At 43.3% G+C, this 23,320-nt stretch overlaps 1 protein-coding gene across 1 annotated transcript in view; it reads left to right on the forward strand.

Moving 5' to 3' along the window:
• LOC138681523 (interferon-induced, double-stranded RNA-activated protein kinase-like) overlaps positions 1-22,657 on the forward strand; it is a 167,733-nt gene extending 145,076 nt beyond the window's left edge. The window contains exons 18-20 of the mRNA XM_069769100.1: positions 703-798; positions 4,383-4,445; positions 22,406-22,657. Coding sequence (XP_069625201.1) covers positions 703-798; positions 4,383-4,445; positions 22,406-22,516 — 270 coding nt within the window. The 3' untranslated portion in view covers positions 22,517-22,657. The remainder of the gene's footprint in view (positions 1-702; positions 799-4,382; positions 4,446-22,405) is intronic.
• The last annotated feature ends 663 nt before the right edge of the window (positions 22,658-23,320 follow it).

Raw genomic sequence — 23,320 nt, forward strand, 5'->3', positions numbered from 1 at the left:
ACACACTTAATACGAGAAACTCGTGACAAGGTGCAGTTTTTTTTAAATGGGTTCTTGCTTGGAGGTTTTTTGAAATGCAGGCCCCTCAGTCATTTCAAGGGGTCCCCAAAAAACAGGTTTTGTAAATTTAGTTGAAAAAATGCTGCTAAACTTTTAAGCTTTTTTAACATCCTAACAAAATAAAGGGACATGTCAAACATGATGCAGACATTAAGTAGCCGTATGGTAAGTGATATAGTGGTATTTATTAGCTTTTTGTGTGGTATGACACTCATTAAAGTCCTAAAAAGATTAATCTTTTAACCAGATATTTTCATAAATAAATATAAATCACCTCAACCTAAATTTGCCACCAACAAAAAATACAATGTATTAGAAGAAAACATTTTTAGAGTCTTTGGATTATGTACAAGTGTTCCAGAGTTATCAGGATGCCAAAACTAGCTGCAGAGGGTGAGGGTAAAGTGCATAAAGCATAGACTTGACCATGCTCATTTATTGGCATGCCAAAAACCTGCATCGAAAAGTCTAGAAATTTTACCGAGAATACTGAGGTTCAAGAGGTTGTCCGGGTTCATACAGGGTGAGGGTGGGTGAGGCTGCTTTTGCAGCCAGTTGCACATTAATGATTTGCATCCTTACATTATGTCTGATCGATGTGTATTCGTATTGACAACTGCAAATATATTGTTCGCTTTGCAGGAGAATAAAACTTACGAAAATGAAGTCGATATCTTCCCACTAGGACTGATATTGATTGAACTCTTCTGGAAGTTCGAGAACAAATACAAATATGACGTACGTTCTGAATATATATAATTAGTATGCAATTTTTTTGGTGTCCATATTTTGTGATCTTTTGTTTTTTGTTTTCCCCATGTTCTGAACATGTGGGAAAATATAAGGGCTTACCTTGGATCTTCATATTACTATACTTTACATTTCTAATATGCAATTTAATCACAGATTAATTGATGCACAAATTAATTAATTGAGTGATTAATGCTGACCATTCATGTATTACACGAATATGCCAGGTTTGTCAACAAAAGAGTCGCGCTCTGTGAGCTGTTATCAATTCTGATTGTCTCCTAGGTAAATCCAATTTCCTCATTTGTATCCCACTCAGTAGGATTTCCTTTCCAAAGTATAGTATTTTTATTTTATTAACAAGTTGTCCATTACTGCAACATTTATGACACGTACCAAGGATAGGTCATCATATCAGTTTGGTAGGAGTCTCACACTTGACACTCCTAAATCAGCTATTAGTAGGTCCCGTGACCACCAGAAGTATACAGTGTACAAGGCTAGAACACCACAGCTCCGAGCTTTGTGTGGCGACCATTGTCAGGCACTGCAGCTCTGCTGTTATTGAAGTGAATGTGAGCTAGACTTCAATACTGGAGATCTGCCACTACACTTCCAACTGCTGATCGGTGGGGGTGCCAGATGCTGGAGCCCAACCATCCTGATATTGATTACATACAGTATATCACAAAAGTGAGCACACCCCTCACATTTTTGTAAATCTTTTATTATATCTTTTCATGGGACAACACTGAAGATCTGACACTTTGATGCAATGTAAAGTAATCCTTGTACAGATTGTATAACAGTGTAAATTTGGTGTGCCCTCTAAATAACTCACACAGCCATTAATGTCGAAACCACTGACAAAAAAGTGAGTACACCCCTGAGTGAAAATGGCTATATAATGCCAAATTAGCGATTTTTCCTTCCCGGTGTCATGTGACTCGTTAGTGTTACAAGGTCATAGGTGTGAATGGGGAGCAGGTGTGTAAAATTTTGTTTGATCATTCTCACGCTGGTCACGGGAAGTTCAACATGGTGCCTCATGGCAAAGAACTCTTTGAGGATCTCAAAGAAATATTGCTTGCTCTACATGAATATGGTCGAGACTATAAAAAGATTGCCAACACCCTGACACTGAGTTGCAGCACGGTGGCCAGGACCATAGAGCGGTTTAACAAGACAGGTTTCACTCAGAACTCGCCTCACCATGGTCGACCAAAGATGTTGAGTGCACGTGCTCAGCGTCATATTCAGAGTTTGTCTTGTCAAAATAGACGTATGAGTGCTGCCAGCATTGCTGCGGAGGTTAGAGGGATTGGGGGTCATCCTGTCAGTGCTCAGACCATACGCCGCACAGTGCATCATGTTGGTCTGCCTGAATGTCATCCTAGAAAGAAGCCTCCTCTACAGATGATGCACAAGAAAGCCAGCAAACAGCTTGCTGAAGAACAGTACACTAAGGTCATGGCTTACTGGAGCAATGTCCTGTTTGATGAGACCAAGTCAAACTTATTTGGCTCAGATGGTGTCAAGCGCGTTTGTCTGCAACCAGGTGAGAAGTACAAAGACAAGTGTGTCTTTCCTACAGTCAAACATGGTGATGGGAGTGTCATGGTTTGGGGCTGCATGAGTGTTGCCAGCTGTGGGGAGATACAGTTCATTGAGGGAACCATTAATGCCAACATCTACTGTGACATACTGAAGCAGATCATGATCCCCTGCCTTCAGAAATTGGACTGCAGGGCAGTATTCCAACATAACGACCCCAAGCGCACATCCAAGAAGACGACTACCGTACCTTGGTAAAGAAACTGAGCGTAAAGGTGCTGGACTGGCCGAGCATGTCTCCAGACCTAAACCTTACTGAGCATCTGTGGGGCATCCTCAAATGGAAGGTGGAGGAGTGCAAGATCTCTAACATCCACCTCTTCCGTTATATCATCATGGAGGAGTGGAAGAGAATTCCGGCGGCAGCCTGTAAAGCTCTAGTGAACTCCATGACCAAGAGAGTTAAAGCAGTGCTTGAAAATATGGTAGCCACAGAAAATATTGACACTATGGGCACAATTTGGCCATTTTCACTTAGGGGTATACTCACATTTGTTGCCTGCAGTTTAGAGATTAATGGCTGTGTGTTGAGTTATTTATAGAGCACTCCAAATTTACACTGTTATACCAGCTGTACACTGACTACTGTACATTGTATCAAAGTGTCATATCTTCAGTGTTCTATGAAAAGATATAATAAAATATTTCCAAAAATGAAGGGTGTACTCACTTTTGTGATATACTGTATACTAAGAATATGCCCTTTCTTTCTGTGTTAAGCTAACTAGCAGATGTGGGTCCACTGTAAGGCTATGTGCACACGTTGCGGATTTCTGTGCGGATTTTTTCTCTCAGCGTTCCAAAATTACCAGCGTTGTTTGTGCGGATTTCACCTGCATTTTACCATCTGCAGATTCCTGTAAAGGAACAGGTGTAAATCGCTGTGGAATCTGCAAAAAGAATTGACATGCTGCAGAAAATACAACGCATCATTTCCGCGTGTTATTTTTCGCACCATGGGCACAGCGGATTTGGTTTTCCATAGGTTTACATGGTACTGTAAACCGGATGGAAAACTGCTGCGAATTCGCAGCGGCCAATCCGCTGCGGATCCGCAGGCAAATTCGCAACGTGTGCACATAACCTAAGGCTGTGTGCACACGGTGCGTTTTTGCTGCATTTTTTTTTCAGTGCAGATTTGTCACAAAACCTGAAGGCTATGTGCCCACGTTGCGGAATCGTGTGCGGATTTTTCCTCACCGGTTTTGCAAAATCCACAGGTAAAACGCACTGCGTTTTACCTGCGGATTTATTGCGGATTTCCCACGGAATTACTGCGGGTTTTGTGCGGATTTCACCTGCGGTTTGACACCTGCGGATTCCTATTGTGGAGCAGGTGTAAACCGCTGCGGAATCCACACAAAGAACTGACAAGCCGCGGAAAATATAACGCAGCGTTTCTGTGTGGTATTTTCTGCATCATGGGCACAGTGGATTTGGTTTTCCATTGGTTTACATGGTACTGTAAACCTGATGGAAAACTGCTGCGAATCCGCAGCAAAATCCGCAACGTGTGCACATAGCCGAAGGGTTTCCTGATGTCAACGGAGTGAATGAGAATCCTGAAGTCTCGTGCACAGGTTACTTATTTGTGACTTACATCTGCAGCATGTCAATTCTTTCAGCATTTTTGCTGCAGATTTCACTCATACTAATGAGTGGGGAAAAATCAGAATCAAAAACGCACATAGAAAATGCAGCAAAAACACGTGTTTTTTTCCAGAGTTGTTCCTGCCAAATGATGCAGAAATTTCTGCACCAAATTAACGTGTGACCATACCCTGACATGTCCATATGGAGAGAGATTTTCATCATGAGACAACTCCTTTAAATTGCTATGAGGGATTTTGCTGTAGAGATCTAGAAACATCAGTTGTAATGAATTAAAGATCAGTGGTTTCCTGTGTATTGCCGGTTGTGAAGTTTATGGTACTAATAAAAGATATGTTTGTGTTTAGGAATGGGAGAAATTGAGAAATGCTGAATTGCCCCCAAAATTTGTACAACAGTATCCCTCTGAGGTATAGTATGATGATTGCATTAGTGTCAATTTTTATAAAAATTGTGAGAAATGCCACCTGGGAATTGTAGGGGAACTGCTCTGCAGGCTTCACCGTCCTAAGCCGTCTGTATCTGTATGGACATGTAGGTCCTAGAAAGTTGAACATAACAATTAGTGATGAACGAGTATACTCGTTGCTCAGGTTTCCCTGAGCACGCTCGGGTGATCTCCGAGTATTTGTGACTGCTGGGAGATTTAGTTTTTGTTGACTCAGCTGCGTAATTTACAGCCTGAGTACATGTGGGGGTTGCCTGGTTGCTAGGGAATCTCCACATGTAATCAAGCTGGCTAGTAGCTGCAAATCATTCATCTGTGGCAAGGAAAATGATATCTCCCGGCAGTCATAAATACTCAGAGATCACCCGAGCAACGAGTATACTCGCTCATCACTAATAACGATACCTTGATATCTACGATCCAATGTCTTATTCCAGAGAATACCACGTTCTTATATTAGCTGTTAAGATCTATGGGCCGGACACTGATCTGCATGAGAATCTGCCCCCAGAGATTATTATAAATTAAGATAGTAGTTTACAGTGTGATGCAAGTCATCACTGACACTTTGTTGTCATAATCACACAGCTCTGCAGTGAGATCAGAGCTGACAGAGTACAGCAGAGCTGACAGAGTACAGCAGAGCTGACAGAGTACAGCAGAGCTGACACAGGAGAAGTGAACTTTATCTCATTAGAAACATTTGCAGCAGCATTTGTCCTCTCATAGTGCTGTCAGCTCTGATGTAGATCTGTGCCTGATTATAACTAAAACAGTACAGTAGTGTGGAACCTTGTCCCATTTCAAACACAACAAACAAATTTGCAGTTGTCTTCTCACAATGCTGTCACAGTGCTATGTTCTACTGCCCTTCCTACACACTGGCTGCCTGTGAGATGGAAGCTGAATCACTGTGAGAGGACACTTGTAGATATATTTGTTCTCTTTGTAATGAGACCAAGTCCACTTCTGCTGTACTGTTTGCATTGCTCTACTGCACTAGCTCTGCTGGAGCTGTGTTAGCTCTGATCTTACTGCAGAGCTGTGTGTGATTTTGAGAGCAGACTGTAGTCATTACATTCCTGAAACTAGTAACACACCCTTTCATTTAAAATAAGTTTTGGAGGCAGATTCTCAGGGAGATCTATGCCCTGCCCATAGATCTCAATGGCTCACGTGCATATAAGAAAAAAATGGATTTCTCTGGATTAAGACATCGGATGGCAAATATCAAGGTATCATGTTATTCAGCTTCCTATGACCTGCATGCCCATAAACATGGCTTAGGAGTGTTGATTCTACTGACAGATTCCCTTTAATCTTGGTCTGCAATTTTATCACAAACAAATGTATTTTTTTCCTTTTGTACTTTACATTTTTAAGTGGGTACAATTCAAAACAAAGTTCCGATAAATTAAACTGTTTATGCAAGAAAACTGGTGTACAACACTTTAAATAGTCACAACATTTTTGCACAACATGGAGTTATGTAAAACTGTAGGATTATTGGCTTCTTCAAGCGAGTTTCAAGCTGCTCTGCTAAAATGGGTGGAGCAGGGATGGGATATGGCTACGCCTACCTATCAAATATATAAAAAGTGTTGGCATTTCTTACACCAGAAATGTTACTCCCGGCCGAAACTGGAGTTTTAATACTATAATAAAATGTGCATAATAGCACCACAAAAATTTCACCCCAACACAGTCTGTATTAAATGATATGAGTGAAGGAAACTGGGGAGAGCAATCCCTATTATATAGCTATTGTCTTTTATTTATTTTATTTATTAACTGTTTTTTGGCTTAAACTCTCTCTGATAAATTTCACGTACCATATGGTATATCAGAAGTAGGTTATCACGTTGACCTGATTACATATGGTACCTTACTAAAAACCTTTGCACCCTATTATACTATAGCCGCTGATGAGTGGGGCTGCCAATGCGTAGGATTGAGGGTGCCAACCTCCGCTGGTAGGTAGGGAGACAATAGCTATATAATAGGGATTGCTCTCTCCTGTTTCCTTAACTCATATTATTTAATACAGACTTTGTGTTGGGGTGATATTTTTATGGTGCTATTATGCACATTTTATAAGAGTATTAAAAGTTAAGTTTTATTAAGTGGTAATTCTAATTTGGTGATATTCTGTGAATTTGTTTTTTCTTTGGTATTTGATTACGATGATCCAATAATATCCAGGCAGTGAATGGAGTACATTTCTGGCAAGGTGCACGCCACTGATCAGATGTGCCAAATTAATTAAATGGAGTGTACCTCTTATCACTGCATGCCCTTAGTTAAGACTGGTGTAAAAAAAATGCCAGTCTTAATGAATAGGGGTGAAAGTTCCTGGACAAGACTGATGGTGGCCCGATTCTAACGCATTGGGTATTCTAGAATATGTGTAGTAGTATATAGCACAGCCCATGTAGTATATAGGACAGCCCATGCAGTATGTAACAAAGCCCACGTAGTATATAACACAGCCACGTAGTATATAGCACAGCCACATGGTATATTGTCCAGCCACGCAGTATATAACACAGCCACATAGTATATAACACAGCCCACGTAGTATATAACACAGCCCACATAGTATATAACATGTATAACACAGCCACGTGGTATATTGCCCAGCCACGCAGTATATTGCACAGCCACGTAGTATATAGCTCAGCCCACGTAGTATATAGCACAGAGATGTAGTATATATCACAGCCCACGTAGTATCTAACACAGCCCACGTAGTATATAGAAATGTGGGCACCATATCCATGTTCGCTCCGGTCCCAAGAATGCATTGCGGCAATAACACGTGATGATGTAGCGGTCTCACGAGACCGCTACGTCATCATCTCGCGAGACCGCTATGTCATCTCCGGTCATTGCCGAAATGCATTCTTGGGACCGGAGCGTCGCGAAGAGCAGGAAAGGCGCCGGAAGGTGAGAATATAATGATTTTTTACTTTTTTTTTTTTTTTTTACTATTTTTAACATTATATGTTTTTACTATTGATGCTGCATAGGCAGCATCAATAGTAAAAAGTTGGTCACACAGGGTTAATAGCAGCGTTAACGGACTGCGTTACACCGCATTATGCCGCGGTGTAACGCACTCCGTTTAACTGACTGCTAAAACCCTATGTGGCCCCTGACTGGAGGGGAGTATGGAGGGGGCACTGACTGGAGGGGCCAATTCGCGGCCGGACTGTGCCTGTCGCTGATTGGTCGCGACCAATCAGCGACCCGGAAATTCCGCGACAGACAGACAGACGGAAGTGCCCCTTAGACAATTGTGTATGTGTGTGTGTGTATATATATATATATATATAGATAGATAGATAGATAGATAGATAGATATACAGGTGTGTCTCACAAAATTAGAATATCATCAAAAGTTAATTTATTTCTGTTCTTCAATACAAGAGGTGAAACTCATATACGGTATTATATAGAGTCATTACAAACAGAGTGATCTATTTCAAGTGTTTATTTCTGTTAATGTTGATGATTATGGCTATAGAATCATTATCATTAGTATTATCTCAGTAAATCAGAATACTTTATAACACCAGCTTGAAAAATGATTTTAAAATCCGAAATGTTGGCCTACTGAAATGTATGTTCAGTAAATGCACTCAATACTTGGTCGAGGCTCCTTTTGCATCAAGAACTGCATCAATGCGCCGTGTGTTGTGAATTCTGTGGCTGAGTTCACTTCTGTGGTCACAAGTGGTATTGCAGTCTCTGGGCTTCCTCCCTCAGGTGTTTTGGTGAGCTCGTTGGCTGCCTTGCTATTTAGCTCCACCTGAGTCTGTCTTCCTTGCTCCTTGTCAATGTTCCAGTGTTGGATCTGAGCTACTGCATCTTTCCTTGGGCCTGCTGCTCTGCTAGATAAGTGCTTCTAGTTTGTTTTCTGTTTTTTCTGTCCAGCTTGCTATTAACTTTTGCTGGAAGCTCTGAGAAGCAAAGGGGTGCACCGCCGTGCTGTTAGTTCGGCACGGTGGGTCTTTTTGCCCCTTTGCGTGGTTTTCGTTTTAGGGTTTTTTGTAGACTGCATAGTTCTCTTGCTATCCTCGCTCTGTCTAGAATATCGGGCCTCACTTTGCTGAATCTATTTCATTCCTACGTTTGTCTTTTCATCTTGCTAACAGTCATTATATGTGGGGGGCTGCCTATTCCTTTGGGGTATTTCTCTGAGGTAAGTCAGGCTTGTATTTCTATCTTCAGGCTAGTCAGCTCCTCAGGCAGTGCCGAGTTGCATAGGTAGTTGATAGGCGCAATCCACTGCTGCTTATAGTTGTGTGAGGATAGATCAGGTACTGCAGTCTACAGAGATTCCACGTCTCAGAGCTCGTCCTATTGTTTTTGGTTATTGCCAGATCTCTGTATGTGCGCTGATTACTGCACGCTGTGTTGCCTGATTGCCAGCCATAACAGTACAAGGAGCCCTTCAATGATTTCCAATAGAGGGAAAAAATAAATCCTGACATCATTTTTTTTTCTTAGCTCTGTCTTCAGTCTTTTTTTTCCCCTAGACATTAGAGTGCTTCAGGACACAGCTGTGGACATGGATATTCAGGCTCTGTGCTCCTCAATGGATAATCTCGTTGTAAATGTACAAAAGATTCAAGATACTATTGATCAGAAATCGATGCTAGAACCAAGAATTCCGATTCCTGATTTGTTTTTTGGTGACAGAACTAAGTTCCTGAGCTTCAGAAATAATTGTAAGCTATTTTTGGCCTTGAAACCTCATTCTTCTGGTAATCCTATTCAACAGGTTTTGATTATTATTTCTTTTTTGCGCGGCGACCCACAGGACTGGGCGTTTTCTCTTGCACCAGGAGATTCTGCATTGAGTAATGTTGATGCATTTTTCCAGGCGCTGGGATTGCTTTACGATGAGCCTAATTCAGTGGATCAAGCTGAGAAAAATCTGCTGGCTTTATGCCAGGGTCAGGATGATGTAGAAGTATATTGTCAGAAATTTAGGAAATGGTCAGTACTCACTCTGTGGAATGAATCTGCACTAGCGGCTTTGTTCAGAAAGGGTCTCTCTGAAGCTCTTAAGGATGTAATGGTGGGATTTCCTATGCCTGCTGGTTTGAATGAGTCTATGTCCTTGGCCATTCAGATCGGTCGTCGCTTGCGCGAGCGTAAATCTGTGCACCATCTGGCGGTATTGTCTGAGAGTAAGCCTGAGCCTATGCAGTGCGACAGGACTATGACTAAAGTAGAACGGCACGAACACAGACGTCTGAACAGACTGTGTTTCTATTGTGGTGATTCTACTCATGCTATTTCTAATTGTCCTAAACGCACTAGGCGGTTCGATAGCTCTGCCGTTATTGGTACTGTACAGTCCAAATTCCTTTTGTCCATTACCTTAATGTGCTCTTTGTCATCATATTCTGTCATGGCGTTTGTGGATTCAGGCGCTGCCCTGAATCTGATGGATTTGGATTATGCTAAACGTTGTGGATTTTTCTTGGAGCCTTTGCGGTGTCCTATTCCGTTGAGAGGAATTGATGCTACACCTTTGGCCAAGAATAAGCCTCAGTACTGGGCCCAGCTGACCATGTGCATGGCTCCTGCACATCAGGAAGTTATTCGCTTTTTGGTACTGCATAATTTGCATGATGTGGTCGTGTTGGGGTTGCCATGGCTACAAACCCATAATCCAGTATTGGATTGGAACTCTATGTCGGTAACCAGCTGGGGTTGTCAGGGAGTACATGGTGATGTTCCATTTTTGTCTATTTCGTCATCCATTCCTTCTGACATCCCAGAGTTCTTGTCGGACTTTCAGGATGTATTTGAAGAGTCCAAGTCTGATGCCCTACCTCCGCATAGGAATTGTGATTGTGCTATCGATTTGATTCCTGGTAGTAAATTCCCTAAGGGTCGTTTATTTAATTTGTCCGTACCTGAACACACCGCTATGCGCAGTTATGTGAAGGAGTCCCTGGAGAAGGGACATATTCGCCCATCGTCGTCACCATTGGGAGCAGGGTTCTTTTTTGTAGCCAAGAAGGATGGTTCGCTAAGACCGTGTATTGATTACCGCCTTCTTAATAAGATCACTGTTAGGTTTCAGTATCCCTTGCCATTGATTTCTGACTTGTTTGCTCGGATTAAGGGGGCTAGTTGGTTTACTAAGATTGATCTTCGTGGTGCGTATAATCTGGTGAGAATCAGGCAGGGAGATGAATGGAAAACGGCATTTAATACGCCCGAGGGTCATTTTGAGTATCTGGTGATGCCGTTCGGACTTGCCAATGCTCCATCTGTTTTTCAGTCTTTTATGCATGACATTTTCCGTGAGTATCTGGATAAATTCTTGATTGTTTACTTGGATGACATTTTGATCTTCTCAGATGATTGGGAGTCTCATGTGAAGCAAGTCAGAATGGTTTTCCAGGTACTGCGTGCTAATTCCTTGTTCGTGAAGGGATCAAAGTGTCTCTTCGGTGTGCAGAAAGTTTCATTTTTGGGGTTCATCTTTTCCCCTTCTACTATCGAGATGGATCCGGTTAAGGTTCAGGCCATCCAGGATTGGACTCAGCCGACATCTCTAAAAAGTCTGCAGAAATTCCTGGGCTTTGCTAATTTTTATCGTCGCTTCATCTGTAATTTTTCTAGCATTGCCAGACCATTGACCGATTTGACCAAGAAGGGTGCTGATTTGGTTAATTGGTCTTCTGCTGCCGTGGAAGCTTTTCAGGAGTTGAAGCGTCGTTTTTGCTGTGCCCCTGTGTTGTGTCAACCTGATGTTTCTCTTCCGTTCCAGGTCGAGGTTGATGCTTCTGAGATTGGTGCAGGGGCGGTTTTCTCACAGAGAGGTTCTGGTTGCTCAGTGTTCAAACCATGTGCTTTCTTTTCCAGGAAATTTTCTGCTGCTGAGCGTAATTATGATGTGGGCAACCGAGAGTTGCTGGCCATGAAGTGGGCATTCGAGGAGTGGCGTCATTGGCTTGAGGGTGCTAAGCATCGCGTGGTGGTATTGACTGATCATAAGAACCTTACTTATCTTGAGTCTGCCAAGCGCTTGAATCCTAGACAGGCCCGTTGGTCGTTATTTTTTGCTCGTTTTGATTTTGTGATTTCATACCTTCCGGGCTCTAAAAATGTGAAGGCGGATGCTCTGTCTAGGAGTTTTGTGCCCGACTCTCCGGGGTTATCTGAGCCGGCGAGTATCCTCAAGGAAGGAGTCATTGTGTCTGCCATCTCCCCTGATTTGCGGAGAGTGTTGCAGAAATTTCAGGCTAATAAACCTGATCGTTGTCCGGCCGAGAAACTGTTCGTCCCTGATAGGTGGACTAGTAAAGTTATCTCTGAACTTCATTGTTCGGTGCTGGCCGGTCATCCAGGAATCTTTGGTACCAGGGAGTTGGTTGCTAGATCCTTCTGGTGGCCATCTCTGTCACGGGATGTGCGTGCTTTTGTGCAGTCCTGTGGAATTTGTGCTAGGGCTAAGCCCTGCTGTTCACGTGCCAGTGGGTTGCTTTTGCCCTTGCCGGTCCCGAAGAGGCCTTGGACACATATTTCGATGGATTTCATTTCTGACCTTCCCGTTTCTCAAAAAATGTCGGTCATTTGGGTGGTCTGTGATCGCTTTTCTAAAATGGTCCATCTGGTGCCCTTGGTTAAATTGCCTTCCTCCTCTGATTTGGTGCCTTTGTTCTTCCAGCATGTGGTTCGTTTACATGGCATTCCTGAGAATATTGTTTCTGACAGAGGTTCCCAGTTTGTCTCGAGGTTCTGGCGAGCCTTTTGTGGTAGGATGGGCATTGACCTATCTTTTTCCTCGGCCTTCCATCCTCAGACTAATGGCCAGACCGAACGAACCAATCAGACCTTGGAAACATATCTGAGATGTTTTGTTTCCGCTGACCAGGATGATTGGGTGTCATTTTTGCCGTTGGCTGAGTTCGCCCTTAATAATCGGGCCAGCTCGGCTACCTTGGTCTCTCCATTTTTCTGCAATTCTGGGTTCCATCCTCGTTTCTCTTCAGGACAGGTTGAGTCTTCGGACTGTCCTGGTGTGGATTATGTGGTGGACAGGTTGCAGCAGATCTGGACTCAGGTAGTGGACAATTTGACCTTGTCCCAGGAGAAGGCTCAGCTTTTCGCTAATCGCAGACGCCGTGTGGGACCCCGACTTCGTGTTGGGGATCTGGTTTGGTTATCTTCTCGTCATATACCTATGAAGGTTTCCTCTCCTAAATTTAAACCTCGTTTTATTGGTCCGTATAGGATTTCTGAGATTCTCAATCCGGTGTCTTTTCGTCTGACCCTCCCAGACTCCTTTTCCATACATAATGTATTCCATAGGTCGTTGTTGAGGAGATACGTGGCACCTATGGTTCCATCTGTGGAGCCTCCTGCCCCTGTTTTGGTGGAGGGGGAATTGGAGTATATTGTGGAGAAGATTTTGGATTCTCGTGTCTCTAGACGGAAACTCCAGTATCTGGTCAAATGGAAGGGTTATGCTCAGGAAGATAATTCCTGGGTTTTTGCCTCTGATGTCCATGCCCCAGATCTTGTTCGTGCCTTTCATGTGGCTCATCCTGGTCGGCCTGGGGGTTCTGGTGAGGGTTCGGTGACCCCTCCTCAAGGGGGGGGTACTGTTGTGAATTCTGTGGCTGAGTTCACTTCTGTGGTCACAAGTGGTATTGCAGTCTCTGGGCTTCCTCCCTCAGGTGTTTTGGTGAGCTCGTTGGCTGCCTTGCTATTTAGCTCCACCTGAGTCTGTCTTCCTTGCTCCTTGTCAATGTTCCAGTGTTGGATCTGAGCTACTGCATCTTTCCTTGGGCCTGCTGCTCTGCTAGATAAGTGCTTCTAGTTTGTTTTCTGTTTTTTCTGTCCAGCTTGCTATTAACTTTTGCTGGAAGCTCTGAGAAGCAAAGGGGTGCACCGCCGTGCTGTTAGTTCGGCACGGTGGGTCTTTTTGCCCCTTTGCGTGGTTTTCGTTTTAGGGTTTTTTGTAGACTGCATAGTTCTCTTTGCTATCCTCGCTCTGTCTAGAATATCGGGCCTCACTTTGCTGAATCTATTTCATTCCTACGTTTGTCTTTTCATCTTGCTAACAGTCATTATATGTGGGGGGCTGCCTATTCCTTTGGGGTATTTCTCTGAGGTAAGTCAGGCTTGTATTTCTATCTTCAGGCTAGTCAGCTCCTCAGGCAGTGCCGAGTTGCATAGGTAGTTGATAGGCGCAATCCACTGCTGCTTATAGTTGTGTGAGGATAGATCAGGTACTGCAGTCTACAGAGATTCCACGTCTCAGAGCTCGTCCTATTGTTTTTGGTTATTGCCAGATCTCTGTATGTGCGCTGATTACTGCACGCTGTGTTGCCTGATTGCCAGCCATAACAGCCGTGGCATGGAGGCGATCAGCCTGTGACACTGCTGATTATGGAAGCCCAGGTTGCTTTGATAGCAGCCTTTAGCTCATCTCCATTGTTGGGTCTGGTGTCTCTCATCTTCCTCTTGACAATACCCCATAGATTCTCTATGGGGTTAAGGTCAGGTGAGTTTGCTGGCCAATCAAGCACACTGATACTGTTGTTTTTAAACCAGGTATTGATACTTTTGGCAGTGTGAACAGGTGCCAAGTCCTGCTGGAGAATTAAATTTCCATCTCCAAAAAGCTTGTTGGCAGAGGGAAGCATGAAGTGCTCTAAAATTGGTAGACAACTGCGCTGACTTTGGTCTTGATAAAACACAGTGGACCTACACCAGCAGATGACATGGCTCCCAAACCATCATTGAGGAAACTTCACACTAGACTTCAAGCAGCTTGGATTGTGGCCTCTCCACTGTTCCTCCAGACTCTGGGACCTTGATTTCCAAATGAAATGCAAAATTTACTTTCATCTGAAAACAACACCTTGGACCACTGAGCAACAGTCCAGTTATTTTTCTCTTTGGCCCAAGTAAGATACTTCTGGCGTTGTCTATTGGTCATGAGTGGCTTGACACAAGGAATGCGACAGTTGTAGCCCATGTCCTGGATACGTCTGTGTGTGGTGGCTCTGGAAGCAATGACTCCAGCAGTTGTCCACTCCTTGTGAATCTCCCCCAAATTTTTGAATGGCTTTTTCTTAACAATCCTTTCAAGGCTGCGGTTATCCCGTTTGCTTGTGCACCTTTTTCTACCACACTTTTTCCTTCCACTCAGCTTTCCATTAATATGCTTGGATACAGCACTCTGTGAACAGCCAGCTTCTTTAGCAATGACCTTTTGTGGCTTACCCTCCTTGAGGAGTGTGTCAATGACTGCCTTCTGGACATCTGTCAAGTCAGCAGTCTTCTCCATGATTGTGGAGCCTCCGGAAATAGACTAAGGAACCTTAGCTTAGGAAGCCTTTGCAGGTGTTATTTGTTATATATTCTAATTTAATAAGATAATGATTTTTGGGTTTTCATTGGCTGTAAGCCAAAATCATCAGCATTAACAGAAATAAACACTTGAAATAGATCACTCTGTTTGTAATGACTCTATATCAGGGGTGGGCAAACAATTTTTCTGAGGGGCCACATGAGAGACCGTGACTGTTGTGGTGGACCAAACCAATAGGTCGAAATTAATTCTGCTCAATATTAATATGGATATATTATAATTATTATATTATTGATAATTAAATTAATATTAATTGTATTACTTAATATTGAGCAGAATTAAGTATGCTGACATCCCCCTATATATCGTTTGAACCCGAATACCAGCCCCTTCTGTATATCGTTTGAGCCCCCCCAACAGCCCCTTATAAGCGGCATGAGCCCCACACAGCCTCCCCCATATGCGGCATGAGCCCCATACAGCCTCCCTATATATGGGAAGAGCCCCACACAGCCTTCCTATACACTCGGCATGAGCCCCACACAGCCTCCCCGTATACTGAATGAGCCCCACACAGCCTCCCTATATACACTGCATGAGCCCTGCACAGCCTTCCCATATACACTGCATGTCACCCCCGTAGCCTCCCCATGTGCAGCATGTCACCCCCATAGCCTCCCCATGTACAGCATATCACCCCCATATGCAGCACCATGTGCAGCATGTCGCTTCCATATGCAGCACCATGCACATGTCACCTCCATATGCAGCACCATGTCACCCCCATATGCAGCACCATCTGCAGCATGTCACCCCATATGAAGCGCCATGTGTAGCATGTCACCTCCATATGCAGCACCCTGTGCACCATTTCACCCCATGTGCAGCTGCATGTGCAGCACCATTTCACCCCATGTGCAGCTGTATGTGCAGCATCATGTCACTCCCATGTGCAGCAGCATGTGTAGCACCATGACACCCCTATGTGCAGCAGCATGTGCAACACCATGTCACCCCCATGTGCAGCAGCATGTCACCCCCATGTGCAGCATGTCACTCCATCTGCAGCACCATGTGCATCAGCATGTCACCCCCATGTGCAGCAACATGTCACCCCCATGTGCAGCATCATGTGCATCAGCATGTCACCCCCATGTGCAGCAGCATGTCACCCCCATGTGCATCATGTCACTCCATCTGCAGCACCATGTGCATCAGCATGTCACCCCCATGTGCAGCAGCATGTCACTCCATCTGCAGCACCATTTGCAGCAGCATGTCACCCCCATATGCAGCACCATGTCACCCCCATATGCAGCACCATGTCACCCCCATGTGCAGCACAATGTGCAGCATGTCACCTCAATAGTCTCCCCATGCCCACCCAAACATCCCATACACATGAAAAAAAAAAAGAACACCACATACTCGCCTCAGTCCCGTTCCCCGGTGCTCTGCCTCTCTCCCTGTCAGTGGCGCGGCGCAGATGGAGACAGCTTGTGGGCTGGCACTATGCAGCCAGAGGGCCGGATGTGGTCCGCAGGTCTCACTTTGCCCAGGTCTGCTCTATATAATATATGTTTCACTTTTTGTATTGAAGAACTGAAATAAATTAACTTTTTGATGATATTCTAATTTTGTGAGAAGCAACTGTATATACAGTGGATACGGAAAGTATTCAGACCCCTTTAAATTTTTCATTCTTTGTTTCATTGCAGCCATTTGGTAAATTCAAAAAAGTTAATTTTTGTTCTCATTAATGTACACTCTGCATCCCATCTTGACTGAAAAAAACTGAATTGTAGACATATTTGCAAATTTATTAAAAAAGAAAATCCAAAATATCACATGATCATAAGTATTCAAACCCTTTGCTCCGTATTGAGTAGAAGCACCTTTAGAGCTAGTACAGCCATGAGTCTTCTTGGGAATGATGCAACAAGTTTTTCACACCTAAATTTGGGGATCCTCGGCCATTCTTCCTTGCAGATCCTCTCCAGTTCCATCAGGTTGGATGGTGAACGTTGGTGGACAGCCATTTTCAGGTCTCTCCAGAGATGCTCAATTGGGTTTAGGTCAGGGCTCTGGCTGGGCCAGTCAATAATGGTCACAGAGTTGTTCTGAAGCCACTCCTTTGTTATTTTAGCTGTGTGCTTAGGGTCATTGTCTTGTTGGAAGGTGAACCTTCTGCCAAGTCTGAGGTCCAGAGCATTCTGGAAGAGGTTTTCATCCAGGATATCTCTGTACTTGGCCGCATTCATGTTTCCTTCAATGGCAACCAGTTGTCCTGTCCCTGCAGCTGAAGAACACCCCCATAGCATGATGCTGCCACCACTATGTTTCATTGTTGGGATTATATTGGGCAGGTGATGAGCAGTGCCTGGTTTTCTCCACACATACCACTTAGAATTATCACCAAAAAGGTCTATGTTCGTCTCATCAGACCAGAGAATCTTATTTCTCATAGTCTAGGAGTCCTTCATGAGTTTTTTTTAGCAAATTCTATGCGGGCTTTTATATGTCTTGCACTGAAGAGAGGCTTCCGTCGGGCCACTCTGCCATAAAGGCCCAACTGGTGGAGGGCTGCAGTGATAGTTGACTTTGTGGAGCTTTCTCCCATCTCCCTACTGCATCTCTGGAGCTCTGCCACAGTGAGGGTTCCTCTTTACCTCTCTCACCAAGGCTCTTCTCCCATGATTGCTTAGTTTGGTTGGACGGCCAGGTCTAAGAAGACTTCTGGTGGTCCCAAACTTCTTCCATTTAACCCCTTCACCCCCGGAGCTTTTCGTTTTTTGCTCCCCTTCCTTCCAGAGCAATAACTTTTTTATTTTTCCGTCAATATGGCCATGTGAGGGCTTATTTTTTGCAGGATGAGTTGTACTTTTGAACAACACCATTGGTTTTAGCATGTCGTGTACATAAAAAAGGAAAAAAAATTCCAAGTGCGGTGAAATTGCAAAAAAGTACAATCTCACATTTGTTTTTTGTTTTGCTTTTTTGCTAGGTTCGCTAAATGCTAAAACTCGGCTGCCATTATGATTCTCCATGTTATGATTAGTTAATAGACACCAAACATGTCTAGGTTCTTTTTTATCTAAGTGATGAAAAAAAATTCCAATGTATGCTAAAAAAAAAATGTAAAAAAAAATTGTGCAATTTTCCGAGACACGTAGAGTCTCCATTTTTTGTGATCTCAGGTTGAGTGAAGGCTTATTTTTTGGGCGCCGAGCTAACGTTTTTAATGATACCACTTTTGTGCAGATACGTTCTTTTGATCGCCCGTTATTGCATTTTAATGCAATGTCGCGGCTACCAAAAAAGCATAATTCTGGGGTTTAGATTTTTTTTTCTCGCTATGCCGTTTAGCGATCATGTTAATCCTTTTTTTTTATTGATAGTTCGGGCGATTCTGAACGTGGCGCTACCAAATATGTGTAGGTTTGATTTTATTTTATTGTTTTTATTGTGAATGAGACGAAAAGGGGGTGATTTAACCTTTTATGTTTTTTTCATTTTTTTCATATTTTTAAAAGCATTAGAAGCTGCCACAACTTGATTGGCTCTGCTACATAGAGTCGATGCTCAGATCGCCTCTATGTAGCAGAATTACTGCACTTCTATGAGCGCCGACCACAGGATGGCGCTCATTGCAATTCCGGCATCAACAACCATAGAGGTCTCAAGGAGACCTCTGGTTGTCATGCTGATGCCCCGATGACCCCCAAACACGTGACAGGGGTCAGCGGTGCGCGTATGTCCAACCCGATGGCCGGAAGCAGTCAGTTTGACAGCAGCATTTAACTAGTTAATAGGCTCAGGTAGAACATGATTCCACCCTCTCCTATTGCGGGCACATGTCAGCTGTTCAAAGCAGCTGACATGTCCCGGTTTTGATGCGGGCTCACCGCCGGAGCCTTCATCAAAGCTGGGGTACTGACATCGGATGTACTATTCCGTCTGATGTCAGTAAGGGGTTAAGGATTATGGAGGCCACTGTGCTCTTAGGAACCTTGAGTACTGCAGAAATTCTGTTGTAACCTTGGTCAGATCTGTGCCTTGCCATAATTTTGTCTCTGAGCTCCTTGGCCAGTTCCTTTGACCTCATGATTCTCATTTGGTCTGACATGCACTGTGAGCTGTGATGCCTTCTATAGACAGGTGTGTGCCTTTCCAAATCAAGTCCTATCAGTTTAATTAAACACAGCTGGACTTAAATGAAGGAGTAGAACCATCTCAAGTAGGATCACAAGGAAATGGACAGCATGTGACTTAAATATGAGTGTCTGAGCAAAGGGTCTGAATACTTAGGACCATGTGATATTTCAGTTTTTCTTTTTTAATAAATTTGCAAACATTTCTACATTTGTTTTTTTCAGTCAAGATGGGGTGCAGAGTGTACGTTATTGTGAAAAAATTAACTTTTTTTTAATTTACCAAATGGCTGCAATGAAACAAAGAATGAAAAATGTAAAGGGGTCTGATTACTTTCTGTACCCACTGTATAGTTTTTGTATCCCCCCTAAATTGTATGAGAACTATTTACGGAAGGTAGATTACTGAAAAATGTCAGTTTTCTGTCAGGTGCATTACTAGTAAGGAGACTTTTCAAGGCTTAAGGGCGCTAGCTACATGGACCTTTTCATTGCATACTGTACATTTTTTACGCTAGTCTGTTTTTAAGATGTCCATGATGACTTAAAGGGAAATTACCACATGATTCCTGCTGCTTGAACCACAGACAGCATGAATCAGAGACCTGCTCCATTCATTACAAACATGAATGTTTTACTCTGAAATGATGCTGTGTTTCAGAGAAAAACCTAGTTGAGAGGGTGACTGGGGACAAGATGACTAGTCAAGAGGAATCTTCCCATTACCTCAGCTAGACTGACAGGTCTCCGTATGTTTGTGTACACACTGTGTGCAAAATTATTAGGCAAGTTGTATTTTAATCACATGACACTTTTTATACATGTTGTCCTACTCCAAGCTGTTCATGCTTGAGACCCAACTACCAATTAAGTAAATCAGGTGATGTGCATTTCTGTAATGAGGTGGGGTGTTGTCTAATGACATCAAAACCCTATATAAGGTGTGCTTAAAGGGAACATGTCACCCCCAAAATCGAAGGTGAGCTAAGTCCACCGGCATCAGGGGCTTATCTACAGCATTCTGTAAAGCTGTAGAGAAACCTCCGATGTATCCTGAAAGATGAGAAAAAGAGGTTAGATTATACTCACCCAGGGGCGGTCCCGCTGCGGTCCGGGTCCGATGGGCGTTGCGGTCTGGGGCCTCCCATCTTCTTGCGATGACTTCCTCTTCTTGTCTTCATGCTGCGGCTCCAGTGCAGGCGTACTTTGTCTGCCCTGTTGAGGGCAGAGCAAAGTACTGCAGTGCGCAGGCGCCGGGAAAGGTCTGAGAGGCCGAGCGCCTGCGCACTGTAGTACTGTGCTCTGCCCTCAACAGGGCTGACAAAGTACGCCTGCGCCGGAGCCGCAGAGTGAAAACAAGAAGAGGACGTCATCGTAAGAAGATGGGAGGCCCCAGACCGGACTGCGACGCCCACCGCAGCGGGACCGCCCCTGGGTGAGGATAATCTAACCTCTTTTTCTCATCTTTCAGGATACATCTGGGGCTTACCTACAGCATTACAGAATGCTGTAGATAAGCCCTTGATGCCGGTGGGCTTAGCTCACCTTCGAGGTGACCGGTTCCTTTTAATTATTAGGCAACTTCCTTTCCTTTGGCAAAATGGGTCAGAAGAGAGATTTGACGGGCTCTGAAAAGTCCAAAATTGTGAGAGGTATGCAGCAGTCTTGAAATTGCCAAACTTTTGAAGCGTGATCACCGAACAGTCAAGCGTTTCATGGCAAATAGCCATCAGGGTAGCAAATAACTGCCCATGAATTGAGGAAAACCACGCGTGAAGCTGGCAAGATGTCATTTGCCACCAGTTTTGCCATATTTCAGAGCTGCAACGTTAATGGAGTAACAAAAAGCACAAGGTGAGCGATACTCGGGGACATGGCCAAGGTAAGGAAGGCTGAAAAACGACCACCTTTGAACAAGAAATATAAGATAAAGCTTCAAGACTGGCCCAAGAAATATCTTAAGACTGACTTTTCAAAGGTTTTATGGTCTGATGAAATGAGTGACTCTTCATGGGCCAGATGGATGGGCCAGAGGCTGGATCAGTAAAGGGCAGAGAGCACCACTCCAACTCAGATGCCAGCAAGGTGGAGGTGGGGTACTGGTATGGGCTGGTATCATCCAAGTTGAACTTGTGGGACCTTTTCGGGTTGAGGATGTAGTGAAGCTCAACTCCCAGACCTACTGCCAGTTTCTGGAAGACAACTTCTTCAAGCAGTGGTACAGGAAGAAGTTGGTATCTTTCAAGAAGAACATGATTTTCATGCAGGACAATGCTCCATCACATGCCTCCAACTATTCCACAACGTGGCTGGCCAGTAAAGGTCTCAAAAAAGAAAAAATAATGACTTGGCCCCCTTGTTCACCTGATCTAAACCCCATAGAGAACCTGTGGTCCCTCATAAAATGTGAGATCTACAGGGAGGGAAAACAGTACACCTCTCGGAACAGTGTCTGGGAGTCTGTGGTGGCTGCTGCATGCAATGTTGATCGTAAACAGATCTATTAACTGACAGAATCTATGGATGGAAGGCTGTTGAGTGTCATCATAAAGAAAAGTGGCTATATTGGTCACAAATTTTTGGGGATTTTGTTTTTGTATGTCAGAAATGTTTATTTCTAATTTTTGTGCAGTTATATTGGTTTACCTGGTGAAAATAAACAAGTGAGATGAGAATATATTTGGTTTTTATTAAGTTGCCTAATAATTCTGCACAGTAATAGTTACCTGCACAAACAGATATCCTCCTAAGATAGCCAAATAAAAAAAAAACCCCACTCCAACTTCCAAAAATATTAAGCTTTGATATGTATGAGTCTTTTGGGTTGATTGAGAACATTGTTGTTGATCAATAATAAAAATAATCCTCTAAAATACAACTCGCCTAATAATTCTGCACACAGTGTAAGGAAAAATCTGTCAGTCTAGCTGACAGGGCATGGAGGCGTTGGTGAGGACACACTTCTAGGATTGGTCATCTCATTCCTGGTCTTACCTTCTTCAACGTTGCTTACACTGAAACACTGCAGTGCCTCAATGTATAAATTGCATGTTTCTAAATGCAGGAGCCTATCCCTGGAATAATTCTCTCTGGGATTTTGGCTGCATTAATCATGTCACAGGTTCCTTTTAAATTCACATAAGGTTTCAATGAAAATTCCTCATCTAGCAGAAAAAAGAAAATCAGAATGTCTCAGTGCGGACTCAGGCTCTGAGCCTTTCACAATCTTATCTTGGTACAGTATATCCAAGATGCAAACTAAATTCTCACTTTATTAATGTACATCCAAATTTATTAAAATTTATAACTGATCTCTTGTGTGACCATGTGTGAACAGGAGCCTTTTGTTTTAATATATTAATTTCTCAGATTAATTTCAGATTATCATGTTTTTTTCCTATTTTTTTCTTCTATTTCAAGGAATCCATGATCAAGTTGATGTTGTCGAAGGATCCCAAGAAAAGACCAAAAGCCTCTTCTCTGAAGGATTATTTTGAAGTAAAGTCAAACCGCTATTCTAAAACTCGTTAATAGACCTCAATTATTGACACAACCAATTATAAGAAAGCAAAAGGTTGATCTGCACTGAGGAGCCAATATCCGAAATCTTCATTGTGCCTAATGTGCAGCATGTCCATTCTACTCCCAGAATATTCTATACTCCAAAATAAAAAAAAGAACATATATAATTTTTATATACACATTGATTAATAGAAAAGCTTGACCATGAACTGCAATTACAGACAAACCAGTTCAATTGCCGCTGCTCCATTGATTCTAGAACTTTTTTCTTTTCTTTGACCCTCCGATTCAAAGTTATACAAATTTTCCCTTTAACAATGGGCATATATCACAGAAGTTCTCTCTGGGCACGGCTGTGTTTTGATTGGCCAGAGTCCAAAAAAGCAAATGCCCACAGAGAACTTCTGTTTTATACACCTAGGTGGATAAAGTTAAAATTTGAATCTTTATTACCACGGAGCATACGTTTGGAACGGAGGGGCACATAAGAAAAATAAAAACTGTTCCTGTATCAGTGGCGCAGCAACAATTGTAGGAGGGTTTCCGATAAATAACAAAAATTCAGTGAAAAGGTCCTCTTTAAAAGGGTTTTCATTGATGGCCTATGCTGAAGGTATGCCATTAACATGTGATCTTTGTGGGTCCGACTCCCATGATTACCATAACTTAGCAGAATAAGGCTGGAGTCACACTAGCGAGTTTTACGGACGTATGAGTGCAGAAAATACGTCCGTAAAACACGCCTAACAAACGTCCCAATTATTCTCTATGCCCCTGCTCCTATCTGCCGTATTTTACTGATCAGTATCATAC

The sequence above is a fragment of the Ranitomeya imitator genome, chromosome 5 (assembly GCF_032444005.1).
Source record: "Ranitomeya imitator isolate aRanImi1 chromosome 5, aRanImi1.pri, whole genome shotgun sequence".
NCBI classification, from domain to species: domain Eukaryota; kingdom Metazoa; phylum Chordata; class Amphibia; order Anura; family Dendrobatidae; genus Ranitomeya; species Ranitomeya imitator.